The 20,505-nt window shown below is 41.6% G+C and overlaps 2 protein-coding genes across 3 annotated transcripts; both read left to right on the top strand.

The window, feature by feature from the left end:
* Positions 1–215: 215 nt before the first annotated feature.
* On the top strand, positions 216–12,904 carry LOC136683960 (uridine 5'-monophosphate synthase-like). The gene is made up of 7 exons (XM_066659089.1): positions 216–543; positions 6,665–6,791; positions 8,806–9,054; positions 9,479–9,922; positions 10,030–10,205; positions 12,012–12,126; positions 12,700–12,904. Exons 1-7 carry the CDS (start codon positions 403–405, stop codon positions 12,870–12,872), a joined length of 1,425 nt encoding a protein of 474 aa, XP_066515186.1. The 5' UTR covers positions 216–402; the 3' UTR covers positions 12,873–12,904.
* Positions 12,905–16,311: 3,407 nt separating this feature from the next.
* LOC136683959 (uncharacterized) lies at positions 16,312–19,430 on the top strand. 2 transcript variants are annotated; one of them, XM_066659087.1, is made up of 4 exons: positions 16,312–16,893; positions 17,337–17,993; positions 18,327–18,782; positions 18,879–19,430. In XM_066659087.1, the coding sequence occupies exons 1-4, from the start codon at positions 16,816–16,818 to the stop codon at positions 19,023–19,025; spliced, it is 1,338 nt and encodes a 445-aa protein (XP_066515184.1). In that variant the 5' UTR covers positions 16,312–16,815; the 3' UTR covers positions 19,026–19,430. The 2 variants fall into 2 exon arrangements, with proteins under 2 accessions (XP_066515184.1, XP_066515183.1); XM_066659086.1 differs by having other exon boundaries at positions 18,327–19,430.
* The last annotated feature ends 1,075 nt before the right edge of the window (positions 19,431–20,505 follow it).

Consider the following 20,505-nt stretch of genomic DNA (forward strand, 5'->3'; position numbering starts at 1 on the left):
GGTTCATTCATTCATTCATCCACCCAGATAATCTGTTTTTGATGTGAGGGTAATGGTGATAGAGGTCAAAAAACTTGTCAGTATGATTTTAGTCAATGTTTAAATAAATACAATAATGTTTACCAAAGATGCGACAGTTATGACTTAATTAATTTTTGTTAAGAAACACCATTTTTCCACTGTGCTTGGCTTCCACACCGGCAAACTCAAACCGCTTCCGGCGCTATCGGTGACGTCACGGCAACGTAACGTAACGTAACCAACCTCTTTACGCGCTTCATACAGTTCTTGCCACATGTTCTGAAGCCTCTTTGTGCGATTCATCGTTAACGCGAGAGCAGTGTGTGAGGGTAAAGTAAGAGGACTGAGTGAGTGTGTATTATTTTTAGTTATTTGAAGACGATGGCTACTGATAAGTTGATATTGAAGCTCCACGATGCGAAAGCAGTGAAGTTTGGGCAGTTTAAATTGAAGAGTGGACTCCTCTCTCCAATTTACATCGACCTCCAAGTCATGGACTCAAACCCAGATCTACGCAATGAGGTCAGTTAAACACACACATACACAACACAGATACACACAAATCAGTTACACACAGCCAACACGGTGGACTCCGGCCAGGTCTGGTATCGACTCGGGGACTCGGCATGGACTCGGAGCCGGCGCGGCATGTCTGGTCCGAGTTTGGTCGAGGTGTTCCGGAAAACAAAACATACGGTCAGTTCCATTTATCCGCATTAGGTCTGATTACGGTTTTCTGAAACTGGGCCAAGTGCGAGTCCCACTCGATGTTTACCTCGTTTGGTACAGTATACGATAAAGAAGGAACTAAGGATACGCGTACATCAAGCGTTAATTTCCATACAGTGTTACACAGTGCCACGAGGGGGAAAGGAGAAATGTATGTGATAACTACGATTTTTAAGTTATTTTCACTATTTTATTATAATACGTTTATTGTGTTGAATCTAGGGAAAAACAATATTAAAAATAATACCCCCTCTTAATCTCATAAATCTCTCTTTTATAAGTGTTTAAGTGATATTGTGTCTCCCTTGGCGTCTGTTGTATCGCGACACTGGAGTTCCCGCGCTTCTCAGTTTGAATGTAAACGAACGGAGCGGGAGTATTAGCTATTGATTTAAGGGGACTGTTTCTAGTTTACTGTGATAAACGAGTGTTTATTGAGATATGTTAAAATATAAATAATAATTTGGTGTCTATCATAGCGCCGTACTTCGCCAATCCTTCGAAACAGACTTTAAGTGCTTTTAAGTGTTCGGTCAGTTAGTTTATAACGGATAGCTCGCTCGCACAGTTGAAACTGAAATATTTATAGTGAGGAGGAAAGCTAAACGACTCAATATCTAAAATCTCTTAACGTTAGGTTATGCATATAACCACTGTTCCCTGAAGAAGAGGAACGAGGTACAACACAAGCTGTATGGGATATTATGCCTTTTCCATATCTGGCTGAAGACACCTCTAATCACGCCCGCCCCTCACCTATAACCTCTGGACACTAGCACTTGGCATTAGGACACAGAGTCATCTTAGTGTCCCCTGGTGCAAACTGGGTACAAGAAGGGTGCACTGACACTGACCCACCCGTTTTGCAGATGCTAAAGCTAGGAGTAGAGCAGTCTTATATGAAACGAACTTGATGTCCACAGACTCCTGGAACATTGGAAAGGGACCAATTCCCTCTCCTAACACCAAAGCTCAAATGCATGCCATTTAAATGCATACAGACCTCTTGTAAAGGCTGCTCTTGCACTCTGAATAAAGGCAACTACATTGGAGGGTAAGCCACGAGCCATTAACATTGACCTTTCAGCGGGTAAGCGTGAAGACACCACAACTCCGGTCGAGGGTGAACTATTTCTCCACCTGCCTGAGACAGGAGGTTCTTGTGAAGAGGGAGAGACCAATGGTCCCCTGCAAGGAGACTGACTATCTCTGCGTACCATGGTTTCGATGGCCAGCAGGGGGCTACCAGAATTAGGGAAAGGTTTCCCTGGCGCACCCTCTCCAGTGTTGGCAATATAAGAGCTACTGGAGGCAACGCATACTGGAGGCACGGGTGTGCCAGCACATCCACTCCCAGGGGCGCGCTGTGGTCCGTTAGAAAAACAGAGGACAGTGCATGTTTTCTCTGGATGCGATGAGATCTACGTTGGCCTTGTCAAATCGATCCCATTTCTGCATTGCCACCAGAGGGCTGATTCACCATTCCCGCGCTGAAGGGCCCTCTCTGGAGAGGAGGTCTGCCCCCAGGTTCAGGTAACCTGGTATATATGCATCGCCCTGAGTGACAGAAGGTGGAGACTGCTCCACAACAGAAGGGTCACATATTCTGCGCTCTGACAGACATGCTCGGCCGGAGAGCGAGCATATTTCTAACCCCAGAAAAGAACGTTTCTGACTGGGGATTAGAGAGCTCTTCTTTAAATTGACCGATAAGCCCAGCCGCTTCAAATGAGAAAGCACAGCGTTTGTATCTGTCCGAGCTTTCACTTTCGACCGCGCTATTATAGCGAGGTCGTCCAAATACGCGAGCATGCGCACTCCTCGCCCCCGCAGTGGGGCGAGAGCTGCTTCCATACACTTCGTAAAAGTGCGAGGAGCTAGAGAAAGCCCGAACGGGAGAACGAGCCACTCGTGCGCCACTCCCTCGAATGCAAACCTCAGATACTTTCTGTGATCTGGATGGATTGCTATATGAAAATATGCGTCTGTGAGATCTATGGACGTGAACCAGTCCCCCGGGCCAATCGAGCGAAGGAACTGGCGCAGAGTTAGCATTTTGAAAGTGAAAACTCTCAAATGCTTGCTCAAATGCACTCTCAGATCCAAAATTGGGCGAGCTCCCTGTCCTTTTTCGGCACAACAAAGTAACGGCTGTACCAGCCCATTCGTGATTCGGTCTGAGGCACCACTCTTATTGCCTCTTTGCTGAGGAGATTTCTTATCTCCTCCTTGAGGACCGCTGCAGCACTGCCCGATACTCGGGTGAGCACCATGCTGGAAAACAGGGAGGGGGAATTCGAAATTGTAAACGGTACCCTACGCACTCGGTCCTTTCTACCCAAGGAGAGACTGCGCATGCGCGCCACTCTGCTGCATGAGCTGCGAGTCGGCCGTGATAACAGCCTATTTGTGGGGAAATGAGGCCCTCCTGTGGCTGAGCTGGGGAGCACACAGAATGCTTCCTCGGGCTCACTAACGCCAGATCTTTTATTGTGCTTGAAACAGACACCTTTATTTCCTGATGTACAAAATGAGACTTTATTAAGGCACATCGAGGAACATAATGCTCTTTTATTGCACCCAAACTGGGGGCTTGTAAACATTGAGGGAAACCCACCCACCCCTGAGAACTGGGAAAGGATTGAGGGGATGTTTGTGCACACGTGTCTGGGCAGAACAGGTGCTTTGTGAACAATACTGGGGTAGAACGTGTACTTTTTGGCCTGGGCCCCGGTACGGGAGAAGGGTGGCGCTTCTTGAGGGGCCTGAGGGGAGAGGCTGCAGCGTCTCCGAGCCTTGGAGACTGAACTGAAGGTTAGGATGAGTTAGGCTTCTTCCTCCTCACCGCTGAATCCTTCTGAAGTCCAGGTGGAGGACCCCTGCTCCAGGCGGAGTGACGCAGGGCCTGTTTTTGTGGTTGCTGCTTCCCCGGAAGAACTGCTGGTGCAGACCTCTTCCCAGCGAGAAATGGAGTGGCAGGCTTACGAGCGACCCACGCTGGCTTCTGCTTAGCCTCCCTTCTTGGCAGAATAGTGCCTCTGTCTGCTTTTTCCTGATCTTGAATTTAGCCTGAATGGCTTCGAGAAAGTGACCAAACAAACCTGCAGATGAAACTGGTTCGTCCAAATAAGACACTCTGTCTCTTTCCGACATATCGGACATAGTCAGACACAAGTGGCGCTGAGCCACCACCGTTGACGCCATTCCTCTGCCCAGCGACAGTGCAGCACAGCGGGACATGCACAGGATGTAATCCGAGGCAATTCTGACCTCGTTAAGCAAGGCGGTTAACGGGCTCTCCGCCGGCAGTTGCTCTCCGAGCTCGGCCAAACACATCGCCTGATATGTTTGGAGAAGGATGACTGAATTCATAGCCCTAGCTGTGCCTGCCTGCGCGCGGTAAACTTTATCCAGCTGCGAGGAGGAAAAATGGCAGGGCTTAGAGGGAAGCACGGCTGGTCCTGCTACCCCTAGGTTGTGTGATGGGTCGAGATAAGCTGCTAGTGAAGGCTCCATGGGAGGGGCGTTCAGCAGACCTGTCTCCTCCGCCCCCTCTATGTCGAGAAATGGAGCAAAACCCGGAGCCGTCATACGGGTCGACAGTGGTTTAGCCCATGAGGACTTTAGCTCGGCGATGAAGTCCGGAAACTGCGGGAGACGGTGTTTCACCGCTGTCGGGACCGGGGAAAGAAAAAACCCAGAGAATCTCGTAGCTGCTTTGGCTGTGTAAGGAGCGGGCCACTGGACGTCCAATTTCTGAGCAGCACGGCGATAAAGGGAGATAAAGGACATGTCCGCCTCGTCCTGTTTCCCCCCTGAAGCCGCTGCAACGAGAGGAGCCGGTAGGTCCTCCTGCTCGTCCTCGGAGAGACCGTGCTCATCTAACCCGAGATCAAAAGGGTCGTCGTCCTCGAGTTCAGCTGCGGGCTCGGGGATCCGGGGCTTCATTAGGTGAGCCGGTGATGGCGAACCCATTTCACACACGTCCCCCAGACTCTCCATGTGCTCAGACCAACTAATACACGACTCACCCACTGATTCAGCCTCTTCAGCGTCCGAGTGAGAAGGCTCAACTTGTTGGGAAAACGGGATCCTCACGGTCCAAAGCTGCTTGTCCGAGAATTTTCTTAACAAACGACACCCTGCACTCCAGGGTAGAACGTCTGAGCCGGTGACAGAACTCGTACGCCTCAGGCTGCACTAAGGCCCTCCTAGCATGAACGATTCCCAAGCAAACTGGGCACGCATCATGCAGGTCCTTCTCATGAATAGCGAACCCACACCCTTGAGGACAAGGGCGAGGGACTTTCCTGCCGTGGCGGGTACCTGCTTGCGAACTCATTTAGATAGCCGTTAGCAAAACTAAACGGGCTAGCACCGAGACTAGGCAAAGCGAGCTCAAGAGAAGAAGGCAAAAGACGTTCCAAAACAGCGCTCTGCGGAAAGACGACTCACCAACGTAAGGTTGTTGCCGTTCTTTCCTATTGGAACAGTAAGCTATTTGTAGTATCTTTGCCAAGGAAAAGAGCTAACTAGCTAGCTAGATTAGCAGAGAAGTGTAAGGTGTTCTTAGCGAGGTGAAGAGCATAAGAACTGAAGAGATACGCTAGTGTCCAGAGGTTATAGGTGAGGGGCGGGCCCACCTACCCTCGTCACTGTGCGTCATCTGCCTTGCAGGCGTGATTAGAGGTGTCTTAGCCAGATATGGAAGAGGCATAATATCCCATAAAGCTTGTGTTGTACCTCGTTCCTCTTCTTCAGGGAACTTCTCCGTTTCTTCTATTGTAGATTTGTGTTTTGATATTTATTAGGTCGTATTTAAAGTGATGTTTAAATTGTTTTATTATTACATTCACATGTACGTTACATATACACTTTTTGTCCTCACTTAGATGTTATAATTGAAGAAATATAAGAATGGATCTGTGACCCATTCATTTATCCCCCTCACGTTTGTAAACACTGCTCTGTTGGTCTGTCAGTGAGTAGAGAAGATTGGGTTGTTGATGTTGAACCATGCTTCCTACACTTTGTGCACATCACAGATGACAAAACTAGTAATACTGCACCCAGACAGTAATGAGAAACAAATTCGACCTGGATATGTGAACCTTATAGCTCACTAAACAATAGTTTAAACATATAGTGCACTATGAGTGCAGAATATATAATATATAATATTTTATGACCTTTACTTTTCCATACACAGGGTGTAGTGAGATGTTGGGATTCGGCCTAAGGTTGTGCACAATATTGTGGAAACCACTCTCACTGATCACTATTATATTATATATTAAACTTTAGGATTACCAGTAATATCAGATTAAATGAGGAAAAGACTGAGACAAAGCAATATGTGGCTTGTGTCTGTAGTCTCTTATACACTAAAACAACACAGGAGAGAAATTAGACAATTACTGATATTGCATATGATCTGTGTGTGAATAGTTCACTCAGATTCAGACAGAAGACCAGAGAAACGCATTCGAGTCTGGAGTTCTACCAGTTTTTCTTTAGATTCTGTAAAGAAAATGATAATGTGGCTAATTGTATAATTGTCTTTTTCTACTTATGCAACACTGTGGGATCCTTTACCTCACGGACAAAAAAAAAAGTAATGGTCTTCTAAGTGTTGTGAGACTCTCCACATGTATGAGATAAATGTATCTGTCTTTCCCATCTGTTTACATTTGTACTGCGCTCTGAAACTAGAGATTTCCCCAATATGGTGCCCATAGCAAAAAAAGAAAACAAAATCTGACTGTAACCCATGGATACTCCTCTAGCTGACACTTGGCATTGGGCAAGGGTGACGTTAAGCTCGTGTGCAAGTGCTCCAGAGATTCATATATATTGTTTCATGATGAAATCATTTACTGTGTCTTAACACACACTCTCACCCTGTTCCACTCAGGTGAACGAAATGCTGAATAAACATGCTGTAGATGCTGCAGAGAAGTCCAAACATGTGTGGAGCGACCCATACACCACCAACCAACACCACCCCGTACTCACCTGCACTGGAAATACCAAGGACAATGGTAATCATTCATCTCTTAACTCTACTTCTACAGTGCGAGACAATGAGGCACTCTACTCTGCTCTCTGGGTGGGCACTGTGTGAACAGCACAAATCACATTGAATCTGACATTTTAAAATCAGATTTGTTCCACATTCATATGTGGTATTGACATCTGATCCATATCTGATCTGTGGCAGTGCGACACTTTGAGGTGTTTGGGACATGGAAACAGCCTGGTTAAAGCAACATGTTGGGAAACGAGAAACAGAAAACATCAGAACACAAAGAAAAGAACAGTGCTTCATTCCCAGGTTATGATCTGTGCTCTTTAAGTAGAAGGATTGGGCAGTAATGTGAATTTCCAGAAAGTTCTCCAGACTTATTGTGAGAACCGATAATATATTGTGTTATAAGTCAAGTACCCCATGTGTGCATTACAAGGCCTTTCATTTGTGAAAGGCAAGTGAGCATTTTTGTTGCAGCCTATGGAATTTATCGGCACAACAGACATGTTTACCACGCTGCTATACACCTCTATATTAATCAGCATAGATTTTCACACCGGCCGCGTGCAGCACAGCAGTGGTAAAAGCTTATGTAAAAAGCAAAGATATGCTTTGAGTCTGTTTTTGACACATGCAGGACTAACACCCTGTGTTTCCTACAACAGGAAGTTTATCTGCTCCTGTGTCTAAAGTCATGGGGTCAGACTTCCACATAGTCACCAGTGAGTGTGGACTGATATTAGGGGTTAATTATTTTTATGTGGGAAAAGGCTTATTATTTAAATGAGGGGCAATCAACCAACGTGCACCGAGCAATAGACTGGTTGATGACTGCTAAATTACTGTTATATATTTCTTTACTGTTGTGTGTCTTCATTTTTAATATTGACTATCACAGATTACAGTAATTTAAAAAAATGTTATCTTCATTGGTTGAAATTTATCACAGTTTTCTATAAAAAATCCTTTATTGAGCCAAGGCTAGTAAGCAGCTCTGCCAGTCTGCAGTGATATCAGAGTATTTTATCATACACTCCTGGGACTGTGATGGGAGCTGAATTCAGATGCATATTTGACAGATTTTTTTGTTTAAAACATTCAATTTCACTTTAAATGTTGCAGTAGCATCAGGTGCCAAAATGTATTTGCTTCACAATTTAAGATGGAAGTGAAGTAAAAGAACATGATGTCCTGACATAATGCATAATTAAACGAAGATTAATAATAATTGGGTAGTTCATCATTCATTCATTCATTATCTGTAACCCTTATCCAGTTCAGGGTCGCGGTGGGTCCAGAGTCTACCTGGAATCATTGGGCACAAGGCGGGAATACACCCTGGAGGGGGCGCCAGTCCTTCACAGGGCAACACACATTCACTCACACACTCACACATACGGTCACACCACACTCCTCACAGACAGTCACCCGGAGCGGGAATTGAACCCACAACCTCTAGGACCCTGGAGCTGTGTGACTGCGACACCTACCTGCTGCACCACCGTGCCGCCCCAATTGTGTAGTTGACAAACGATACATTAATGAAAATTATAATGTGCAATTATTTGTCATTGTACAACATACAGAAAATGTCTTCCACATTTAACCCATCTGCGGTAGTGAGCGCGCGTACACACACACACACAAGTGCACTAGAAGTTGTTAACACACACCCAGAGTGGCGGGCAGCCATCCCCAGGCCTGGGACACAGTTGTGGGTTCAGTACCTTGCTCAAGGGCCACTCAGCCATGGATTAAGGGAGGAGGACAGTGCTGTTCCTTCACTTCCACCGTCCCCAATTTTCCTGTTATTCATGGGAATAAAACCAACAACCTTTCAGCCCTAAGCCCTCTTCTCTAACCAATAGGCAACGGCTCCAAATTAAACTCTTCAAGCAAGCGTCATAGTTCAAGCGTAAACCCCTCTGATGTGAGGCACCACATAGTTTTGATTGAGGACAAATGTATACCTTTGGTTCTGAGTGAAATGCTGGTTTATTTGATCTGAGACTTCTCTGTCCTCTCAGGGACGAAGCGGATGGTGAGGAGCGACGTGTGTCTGATTGTTAAGGACGTGGTGACGAGTGGCAGCAGTGTGCTGGAGACGGCTCGGCTGCTGGAGGAGGAGGGGTTAAAGGTGAAGGACGCCGTGGTGCTGCTGGACCGAGAGCAGGGAGGACGAGACATGCTCGAGTCCGAGGGGATCACCCTCCACCCGGTCTTTAACATCTCCACCCTGCTGGATGTACTGCTGGACGCCGGACGCATCGACCCAGGTCAGTTTCTCTTCCGTTCTAATTACCACACTCAGTGCTAATGTTAGCACAGTATCTGATATTGTTTGTTTATGATGGGTTTTCTATTTTTAAATATCTTAATTTCAGTTATTCAGTGTCTGTTATCAATAATTCATGAACAAATATCAGTTATTGATTAAGTGCAGTACATTTTCAGGATTTACAATCAATTGCAAAATAAGAAATTAAAAAAATTATTGTTCATTGTCTATTAAATATTAATTAAATACAAACTCGTAGTCAGTGTCTACTTTCAGTTTTTTCAAGTTGAGTTATATATTCACTAGTTATTTATTAATGAACAAGTTATGGTTGAATGTTATTTTGTAGAAGTAATAGTAAATATAAACTGATTCTGTTGTGAAGTTCTTATTAAAGTGTGAATAAATGTTGCCTGTTGCAGCCACACGCACGAGAGTGAAGACTTTTATTGAGGGGAACCAGACCTTCACTAAACCTCCAGGGACCAGCAGAAGGGCCTCGAAACGAGGAAGGAGCATCTCCCCAGAGGTGAAGGAGAAGAGGGTGTGTAAAGAGCTGAGTTACAGGGAACGAGCCACTCTCCCTGGGGTCAGTCCAATGGCCTCTAAGCTGCTGCGCCTCATGGATGAGAAGAAGAGTAATCTGTGCCTGTCCGCAGACGTGACCCAATCCAAAGAGCTGTTGGAGCTGGCCGACACTCTCGGCCCTTACATCTGCGTACTGAAAACCCACGTGGACATCCTTGAGGACTTCAGCCCGGAGACGGGAAGCAGGCTGCTGAAGCTCGCACAGAAACATGATTTCCTCATTTTCGAGGATCGCAAGTTTGCAGACATCGGGAACACTGTCAAACTCCAGTACGAAGGTTTGTGTGGAGAGAAGAGCTTGTTACGTTTAATTTTAACTGCTGCTTGATGTGTGGCTCCAGCTTAATTTACTGTGACAAAACATGTGTGTTTCTCTTTTTTTCAGGAGGTTTGTATAAGATCTCGTCCTGGTGTCACATGGTGAATGCCCACGCTGTGCCAGGTCCAGGTGTGGTGAAGGGGTTACAAGCTGTGGGTCAGCCCCTCGGCCACGGCTGTCTCCTCATCGCTGAGATGAGCTCTCAGGGCAGTCTGGCCACGACAGAGTACACGCAGTCTGTGGTGAGACTCTACATTTAATATTTAACCAAAGAGAGAGCTCTATGGAACTGAGGGATTCATTGGACCTTATTCATGAAACGTGAGCAGAGCGAATTTGCACGTAACTCGTCGGTGAATCACTTTTTTTGTAAATGTTCGTAGGAACAAACTAAATTTACACTTGCTCCTGAAAACACAGTGTGCGTAATTGTCGGAAAGATGCTGAAAGTATCATGCTACATGACTGAACTTTAAATAAAGGTTAATAAAAATGCACAAACTAAATAAATAAACAATAAATTAATTAATAATCAAATGAAATTTCACAAAACAGTCCTCTTCCGAACACGGCCTTTCATTCAGAGCGACTTCCAGTAGCTAAAGGGCTATTGTTCGCTGAATTATTTTGTTACTCGTGCAGTCAGACAGTTACTTAATGTGGATCATTGTAATATAAACGAGTTTGAAGTCTGTAAACCGTGTAATTGGCTGGTGTTGCGCTGCTGCTGGATTTAACAGAACTTCAACGTCTTTGGAGATGACACAGGTTTATAGTTTATTATCTGAGTGATGTCTCTGGTCAGTTCACTATCGAGATCCAACAATGCAACATTTTACAACCCTGTGCTGTTCCAATCATCCAAGCGTCATCCCAGGGATTTTAAACTAATGTTATATTTGACGCGGTAAAATGTTACAATCGCAGTGTTGTGTGGTCGTGCACCACCGATGTTTTATAACATGCTTCATCAAAACAAACACATTTAAAGGAACTCTTGTAAATCAGGAGCAAATCCACAGGCAGTTATCCCTCTATGAGAGACTCCACAGAGAGTCAGATGAGGGAAAACTCATAGAAGGAGCTTGTGTCAAGAATAAAACACCTTTACCTTCCGTGCAGCTGCGGGACAAGCTTAAGTGAATGTGCAGGGGTCTGCAAATATTTTAGTTTATTTAACAAAATGATAACCTCAAATTAAACTGCACTGCCACACGGAGAGAAGCTGAGGGTTAAACCATACATTGAAACACAGAATATCACTAATAATGTTTTATTTTTATTTTTATTTGAGCAAATATTCTCTTACTGCTCAGATAATGGCTTCTTAAACGTAATGTTCTCAAACTAAACATTTTACACAGTACTATAACTAATCTTAATCTGACAAATGTCTTGCTACTTTCCCCATAAATGAGCAAAAATATACATAGAAAGAAACTAAAAAGTGCAGATTTGACAGTAAATAAAATTCTGTGGAGAGTAAGGCTTTTCTCAGCGGCTCCTCAATCTAACGACAAAGAAATGTGCACATCCTCCCAATTTGCGAACGTTGGGTATTCACTAACATACACACGTTCTACTAAAAATATCTGCTGTTTACGTAGTGTTCATGAATCTGGCACCAATTCTTTGGGAATGTCCACTTCTTCGTACAATTCACGTAGTTTACTATTGTTTTTTTACGAAGGTTTCATGAATCAGGCCCGAAATGTATTAACTTTTGGAAGATTGTGGTTTATAACAAAAAGCCCTGTTTTGCCAAGAACAGAACTATGTTCACTTGTGGATACAGTGGTACAATATGTACCTTTTAAGGTGGGTCAGATTATCATCAGCCACAGAATCCAGATGTGAGTGCAGGTGTGAGACAGATGTGGAGCAGTTCAGAGACATTAAAAAGACATGACACCAATGATGCACTGACATTGTATTTTATTTTTTTTGGACGTTTTCAGCTGTGAAGTCTTGTTTGTTTCTGTTGTGTGGTTTGAGATGATTCCGTTTCTGAACCTGAACCTGATGATGCTGTTCCGTTTCTTTCCCAGGTGAAGATGGCAGATGATTTCCCGAAATTTGTGTTCGGGTTTATCAGCCAGTCCAAGGTCAGCTGTAAACCAGAGCACATCCACATGACTCCAGGGGTGCAGTTACAGAGCGGAGGTACGTGACCATCCCATCTCTCACTGACCATCCATCTCTTTGAGCTCCTGTTTGCACAAGAACTGGAATTTGCAGCTCGTTTATGAACCCCCAGATGGCGCTGTAGCTCTGGAATAATCTTTAGGATGAAACTCACTGGTCACCATTTAGACCCCTGACCTTGTACTTCCAGTCACTGGCCACTTTATCAGAAACACCCCCCTTCTACTGACACTCACTGGCCACTTTATCAGAAACACCCCACCCTTCTACTGACACTCACTGGCCACTTTATCAGAAACACCCCCCTTCTACTGACACTCACTGGCCACTTTATCAGAAACACCCCCCTTCTACTGACACTCACTGGCCACTTTATCAGAAACACCCCCCTTCTACTGACACTCACTGGCCACTTTATCAGAAACACCCCCCTTCTACTGACACTCACTGGCCACTTTATCAGAAACTCTCACCTTGTACTGACACTCTACTGATCATTTGGACATTCAGGTTCATGCACCACAATGCGTTCCCCAGTTAATGCAGAAGTGGTGTTGTATTTGCTGACTTTCCTGTTGGTTTCTCCTCCAGGTGATGGTCTGGGGCAGCAGTACATTACACCAGATGATGTCATTTGTTCTAGACGCTCAGACATCATCATCGTGGGCCGTGGGATCTTAAAGAGTGAGGACAGAGTGAAGGCAGCACAGGAGTACAGGAGAGCGGGCTGGGAGGCCTATCTCAAACGCTTTGAATGGACTTAAAATATTAGAAAAAAATAATTTAAAAAAAAATAAATTTTATTATCAGATTTTTTTGTCTATATTTTTTTATGACATTTGCTTTTTTTAACTCTGTTTTGTAAATTAATATAAATGAGTATTTCCTTATGAGTTCATAAATGGATTGAGAAAATTAAATAACTTTTGATTAAACATTTTTATGAATCCGTTTCTAATCTTATGGTGGGATGTTTTCAAAATGCAGTGAACAAGATAAAGATGTTCCGTTCCACCGTCTTTGGCACTGAGCAGATGTTTGTTAACACCTTTAATGCTGTCTGGACATTAAGGTCCTTTTAGATTTGTGGATTCTGACAAAGCAAGTAATGTGATCAGTGTGACTTGATAAATCGCAGTCAGTAAAGCAGATTTGTTACTAATTTTTTACTTTTTACTTTGAGATTTGTTAATTGAGCTACATCTTTTTGGGTGTTGTTGATAAAGCACATTTACATTGGTCACTAACAGATTTCTGTGCACTACTGAGTGACTTTAAAAAAAAACCCAGATGCAGTTGGGTCTGCAGAGAGAGAGAAAGAAGAGAGAAGAAGAGATACCCTCTGTGACTAGTACATGGCCAGAGAGGGTGTTCAGCACTGGGTTAATATCAGAACCTGTCACAGGTCGGCTCGGGGGCTGAAGTCAATGTGTGTGTTTCATGATCAGAAAATCTAGAGCTGTGTTCGCTGTGATCTGTTCATCATCAGAACTGTTTATTTCATTTAAACACTTATTTAGTTCCAGTTTAAAGAGAATTGAAGGTGAAAATATAATGTTCACGTCTCTTAAAGACTTATAATCTCCATCTGCTGTTTAAATAGTGTCTGAAAATGTGTAAAGTTCTGAGAGATGTCAGAGCTCTGGTGGTGTTTGCAGGTCACAGAAATCGAAGTTAACTTATCTCCCAGTACCCTAGGTAGTGCACATTTTAAGTCATAAAATAATGCTCTCTGGAGACAGGTTTAAAAACAACGTGTATTTGGCTATGTGCTTCACGTCTCCGCGTCGAAGTAGTGTACCTTCTAGTCTGCGTGTAGTGATCTAATTATCTGAAGTGCTATGTGGTGTATACCGCTATTTGGGACGCAGCCGGAGCCTCTACGTGAGTAATCGTACTGAACGGAGCAGGGTATCGCTTACAAACACAGGGCGTATAATTACCTCTGGGTTCCTCACTTTTGTTTATTTGATTTTAACACGGAAATAATTTTTAAAAAGTCCCAGTTTTTGTTCCGTTTTTTCTTCTTTTATTTTTGTTTTTTTCTTCTTTTTCTCCGATGAAACGCGAGGGGCATCCCAAACCGTAGGTCCTACAGACTTGTCGTTTGATCAACTGGTAGTAAACCCTCCCGCTACTCAGGCGCAAAGAATCAGCCCGATCAGCCTGAAGGTGGCGCTATATCTCCCTATATCTCCTGCCCCGTGTGGCGTAGAGACGAAATTCTTTTTTCCTTTTTTTTTTTTTTATTAATAAACTTTATTAATTAATACAAATATATGTACAGTCCTTCCAAAATTCCAGCTTACATAAATTATATACTCATACATCCAAACATTTAATTACACATACAAACGAGCACAGTCTCATATATTTAGAGTGTCCCAAAGAATAGAGTCTTTAAAAAGTATATTAAGAGTCTTTTGTTTTTTTAATTCAGTCCTAATACTCTTCACAACCGCATCACTAGAGACAAAAGACTGTTCTATTGTCATTTTACATCGTGTTTTCCACAACTTAGACTTTACCAAACATATAATATACCACATAAAATGACATTTATATTCATCAATATTACAATCAAAAATGCCATAATAGATACTTTTAATATTTACATCAAAATTTAAACCTATATCCTTTACTTTTTCCCACACTTCTTTAGACCTATAGCATTCTAATAAAAAGTGATCCAGAGATTCTTCCTCTTGACATAATGGCATTGGACACTTTATAGTTTTAATAAAACAACTCCATTTTACTAAAAGTCTGACTGGTAACCTCCTTACTGCTATTAACCTGGTTGTATCTCTAATAGTCTCAGATATATTTTTGTTAAGCATATTTTTTAGACATATTTTATTTTCCTCTTTATTTAGTTCTCTAAATTCAAAATTCTGTCCATAAATTTTATCACTCACTATTTTATATATGCTTTTATTTGAAGCATTTATCCAATCAATGTTCAAATCATTGTATTTATGTATAAAATCTGAAAAGATTAATTTATAATATGGAATAGACCCTCTAGCTTTACCTTCTTTAGATTTCCAATTTGTCAAATCTCCTATCCACTCTACTTGTCGTTGAAATCCATTTTGAATAATTTTGCAAAAGGAAATTTTTGTTTTAATAGAGAAATCAATAGCACCTAAGCCTCCTAAATCACGTCTTTTATAAATCAGTTGTCTTTTAGTAACTTCTCTAGTTGTATTCTACGGAGCCCCTAAAGGGACTGGGGTAAAAATAAAAAAAACACTATTGATTTTGCGTTACCTCGCAAATGTTTGCGTTCCCTCGCAAACATAATTGCGTTCCCTCGCAAATCGTTTTGCGTTCCCTCGCAAACTCAATTGCGTTCCCTCGCAAATCGTTTTGCGTTCCCTCGCAAACATAATTGCGTTCCCTCGCAAATCGTTTTGCGTTCCCTCGCAAACATAATTGCGTTCCCTCGCAAATCGTTTTGCGTTCCCTCGCAAATTATACACAATTGTCTTTGGGGCTCATTCAACACATCAGGACACTGCAGTTTCCAGGTAAATCCAGCCAATTGAAACAGATATTATATATGTATTTATTTATCTCTACAAACACAGTTAGTTAAGCTAAATAAATTGCCAGTGCGACTCGTTCATACATCTGTAAGGAACTGCCTAACATCAGAGGAAGTTGTGAACAACAAGTTTATATACGTTCATCCTGAAAGTGCTAGTCAGAACGCCGAAGCTCCAAGTATCACCATAGTAACAGGTGTATGAGACATAGGCGGCTTCGTGAAAGAAAGAAAAAATGTGGACGGCGCACTGGGGCAGGGTTCAAGCTAAGAATCTTAATAAAAAGCCTTTACCAAGCAAAGTCTCACAAAAATACGGTGATTCAGTAACAAGATGGAGGGTGTAAGGCAGTGGCTCAACACAGAGATCTCAGGACACGTTGCGGACTGATTGTTACAGAGACGTGGCTCATCGCGCCGGCTCCAGACACGGTTGTGGAGCTAGCGAGCCGGTCCCTACACCATGCGTTTCGTTTTATCTGGGAATTCTGTTTTTCTTTGGGAGTTGTAAAAACGGAATACAATTTGGGAGTTGTAAAAACGGGATACAATTGTCTGCCAGAAAAGACTTTTACACACATACACACATTACTCCAATACACTACCAATAGCTAAACATTTATTTAGGTGTTCACTCTCCATTCACTCCCACTGTTTAGAAACATTGTTTATTGTCTGTATCTCTGTACTGTTCACATAACCTTTGTCCATGCGCTTGCACTTTAAATTCTCTCATCCTCATTTCATAGCAATTAACAAATCCATCCAACTCTGTTACTTATTATGACTCTGTCCACATTCCGTACTACACTGGTTAGCTGCTAGCTTTTCAGTATCATTTAAGCTGCTGCACTATATATAATGCTGCCAGATTATACTGATAACACTGTATTTCACAGCTGTACTTGTATTGTCTAATTGTAGGTTCTAGCAACGAATCTGTAAATGTAATCTTGTACTTGGGCTATAACATAGATGTTCTAGTCTATTAATCAGCACAGGGGCATGTAGGTGATTCAATCATTTACATTTTGATTTGCTTTTGTATGTAGCTAAATGTCTGAATTGTATAGGCTTTGATCGAGAGCTTAGAAACAATCACTGGAATGGAATAAACCTGAAGCTGATAATTCTGATTTTAATCTTATGACCTAGAAATGGAGGAGGACCTTGAAAGTTTCCTGAGGTCAAGAGGAGTGTCAGAGGAGGACCTGGATAAAATGAAAAGGGACAAGGTACAGTCATCACATTCCTAAGAAATTCTGTCTTGGATTTCATCAAATGAAACCAGACGTATATCGTCACTGTCCAATCAAATATAATTGCACTCCACAAGGTATGGTGCCAGCATAAGCCCACATGTGTTAAATCACAGACAGAAGCAAGTTTACAACACTATGTATTGATTATTCATTTAAATTATTTTATAGCTGATATGAAGATTTTGGCATTAAACCAAACCCTGGGGTCTGATATTTGAGTTTTACAGTCAAAGTGGAATTTCAGAGATATTCAGAATATCTGTAAATGTTTGACTGTAGTAAATATATGTCTTTGTTTTGTAGAATATAAATGTTCTCTGTTGTATATCTGTAATCCAGATTGTCTATTCAGGTGTGTTACTTGCATTTCTACTGATATAAAGCAAATCTGTAATGTTTGTATTTTGTATTTGTAGATTGACAGGTCTGTCCTCCTCATTATGACAGATGAAGAAAGGGCAAAGTATATTAGGTCATACGGTGATCGGCTGGCTGTTATTTCCTTTTGCAAACAGAAAGATATTTGTGCTGACAAAGGAACTCTTTTAGAAAGACTGAAACAGAAAATCTTTGCAAGAAGAACTGGGTCAAAACAACACGAGCCAGATATAGCAACCACACTGGAAAACGGGATGTCAAGACATAACAATAAGAATGCACAAAAAAGCTCAAGAAGACTCGAAATTGGGTGGCTTCACTTTTCCAAAAATGACTATCATCAAGTGAGGACAAGGAATGGAGGTGGAACAAGGCATATGTTGCTTGATAAATATACAACAGTTGCTCAGATTATGGAAATGGGAAAAAATCTTTTTTTCCAAAATGGCCACTCACCTAAAGGAGCAGAAGAGGACTTTACATTTACAATTTGTGATTTTAAAAGAAATCAAGTCTCTATGGAAAGCACACTCTTCCAGCTCTATGAAGAATGTAAACTGAAAATGCTGAGACTTTACATCTGCACAAAAGAAAAAGTTTCTTCAGTCATGATCCATGAAACATCTTCAGACAGTGATGACAACACAGAATGGCCTTCTTCAAAGAGTTTACCTCACAGATCTCTCACTGAAGAGGTATTTGAAGTTTTATTGTTTCTGTGCTTTTGAATTGCTGCCTCAACAATTACTAGGAAACTGGGAGAAATGCATTGACAATGGCCAGAAAATATGTGTCTTTATAAATTGTCAACAAAACAAATGGATTGATAAAACCTGTTTCAGGAATAATTTAATCAGGTGGTATGACAAATATTCATATGGATTTTGGTTGTTATTTTTTATTTTAAAAAATCTGTCTTAAGTTTTTAAGTTAAAGTAAATGGTGCAAATACATGTCAGCAGCACGTTATGAAATGAATTTATTTTATTGAATATATTGAGAATTAACATTCAATTAATATTTTACAGATTTTGAAAGAACAGGGACTACAAAGACACAAAAGACAAAAGATGTTTGATGTCAGCCAGAACCAGCATAGCAGTGCTGCACCCTCTGAGACCTTAGCTGATGAAGTCCCAGGGCCTTTAAATTACCTACATTCAACACCAAATGAAGGTAGAAGCTATGCAGTCATGCACTCCACCCAGGACTTTCAAGATGAGAATATAATACACATTTCGTCTCATGCAGAAGAATGTCTGAATGAAACTGGCATAGTGCAGTCCTCACATGAACTCCAGGACACTCCTAGAGAATATGAGGTGCCTGAATTCAACAATCAAGCACACAATGAAATGCAACAATTGATTTTGATACCAGAAGATTCAGAAATAGAAGTTGGACACCCATATTATGAAACGGTTGATGAGCTTGCATCAACAATAGAGTGGGATTTTGAGTATAACCACAAGGATATAACAAAGGTAATAACAATGAAGGAATGTCTGTCGCTGTTTTTGGTTGGTTGGTCCAGTAGTTTGTATATCATATTCACATGTTTAATTAATTTTGTTTTACAGAATGATGAGAGGAATGAAGTCCAAGATGTGGTATCTACAGAAAATGACCCTCCATCACCATCATCAGTGGGTCCTGTTAATGCAGAAGATTTACAACATGTACAGGTGACTCATACAATATCAATGTTATTTATTTATTTAGATTAAGGGTAATTCTGGTTTAAAGTTTTAGCTGAAATTCTTCATTAACCTTCTTAGCATGGACTTGATGGCTTTATTTTGTAAAATTATTTTTCACATATTACTGTAGTCATCAACTTATACACTGAATGATTACTGCATAAGGAACACATACATTGTATCTACATTCGTTGTCCATTTTATTAGCTTCACTGACCATGCAGGAGCACTTTGTAGTTCTATAGATGTAAAGTCAGAGACGGTAGCTCATTTGTTGCTGCAGTTTGTCAGTCCAGCAGTGACACAGAGTGGTTCAAAAACCTTCAGCAGCACTGCTGTGTCTGATCCACTCGCACCAGCACAACACACACTAACACACCACCACCACGTCAGTGTCACTGCAGCGCTGAGAATGACCCACCACCACATCACACCTGCTCTGTGGGGGTCCTGAGCGCTGAGGAACAGGGGGAGAGGGGGACAAGAAAATATTCTAAGAAACAGGTGTACTACAGTCTGTAATTGTAACTATAATGTGCTCCTGTGTGGTCAGTTGATCTGGTAATATGGATTACAAGTGTAAATACAAATAATGTTTTCCTAATCCAGTGATTAAGTGGCAAAATAAGTTGATTATTTGAATTTAGTATAATTTACTATCGCAATGAGCAAATGTATCTAACATAGTTTAATGCAAAGGTTTTCATTTTCACAGAAACATATTGGAAATATGTGCAAAAGGCAAATTTTAAATATATATTATTCTGCTTAGTTAATTTCAGGCAATAAATAGAACTACACAATTAAATATTAAGAGAATGTCATAATTAAGAAATTAACTTGTAGACTTTGTTATTTTCACTTAGAAAATTAAAACGCTGTTGGTCTAGGAGAATACAATATTTTGCTTAGAAGTCTATATGCTTGGTGTACCATAAAATGCTAAACTGTTTGTGTGTCCAAAATGGGCATAATTAATAACCTGCCCACAGGATTGTGGACCAAAGTTACATGATAAATAAGTATGCATGTTAGTAAGTAAATAAATTATAAGAAAAATCAGATACTTTAATAAATGTCTTGAATCTATTTCTGTATTTACACAATGAAGTAAAATCTGAGCTATTTCTATATGTCTATATTTATTTAAATCTTTCTTTATTTCTACATTTATTTATTCTTGTATTTCTATGTCTATGTTTAATATCCTAAAGCAGGATTGGTCAGCCTGGCAAAGCAGTACACAGCTCAGTGGCTCTTTTGTCTGGACAGTATTATCACATATCACAGACTGGGGACACAACAGAGACATGAACGATATGTACAGATGTGCAGCAGCACAGTGACTGTGTTAAAACAGGTCAAAACAACTCTATTCACACTTTAGATGTGTTTTTTTTTTTTTTTTTTTTGAAGTTAAGACTATAAAGACAGATAGTTAAGATGATTTGTTTGAGACAGACAGAATTGCTGCTGTCCCTCAGCTGTCTGTGTTCCTGCAAGATTA

This window comes from Hoplias malabaricus, unplaced genomic scaffold (assembly GCF_029633855.1).
Source record: "Hoplias malabaricus isolate fHopMal1 unplaced genomic scaffold, fHopMal1.hap1 scaffold_288, whole genome shotgun sequence".
In the NCBI taxonomy this organism is placed as follows: Eukaryota; Metazoa; Chordata; class Actinopteri; order Characiformes; family Erythrinidae; genus Hoplias; species Hoplias malabaricus.

Excerpts from the sequence above, each read along its gene's own strand:
- LOC136683960 (XM_066659089.1), top strand. The coding sequence starts at position 403 with ATGGCTACTGATAAGTTGATATTGAAGCTCCACGATGCGAAAGCAGTG. Across the intron at positions 544-6,664 it reads ACCCAGATCTACGCAATGAG|GTGAACGAAATGCTGAATAA; the intron begins GTCAGTTAAACA and ends TGTTCCACTCAG. Across the intron at positions 9,923-10,029 it reads TGTCAAACTCCAGTACGAAG|GAGGTTTGTATAAGATCTCG; the intron begins GTTTGTGTGGAG and ends TCTTTTTTTCAG.
- LOC136683959 (XM_066659086.1), top strand. The coding sequence starts at position 16,816 with ATGGAGGAGGACCTTGAAAGTTTCCTGAGGTCAAGAGGAGTGTCAGAG. Across the intron at positions 16,894-17,336 it reads ATAAAATGAAAAGGGACAAG|ATTGACAGGTCTGTCCTCCT; the intron begins GTACAGTCATCA and ends TTGTATTTGTAG. Across the intron at positions 17,994-18,326 it reads ACAGATCTCTCACTGAAGAG|ATTTTGAAAGAACAGGGACT; the intron begins GTATTTGAAGTT and ends AATATTTTACAG.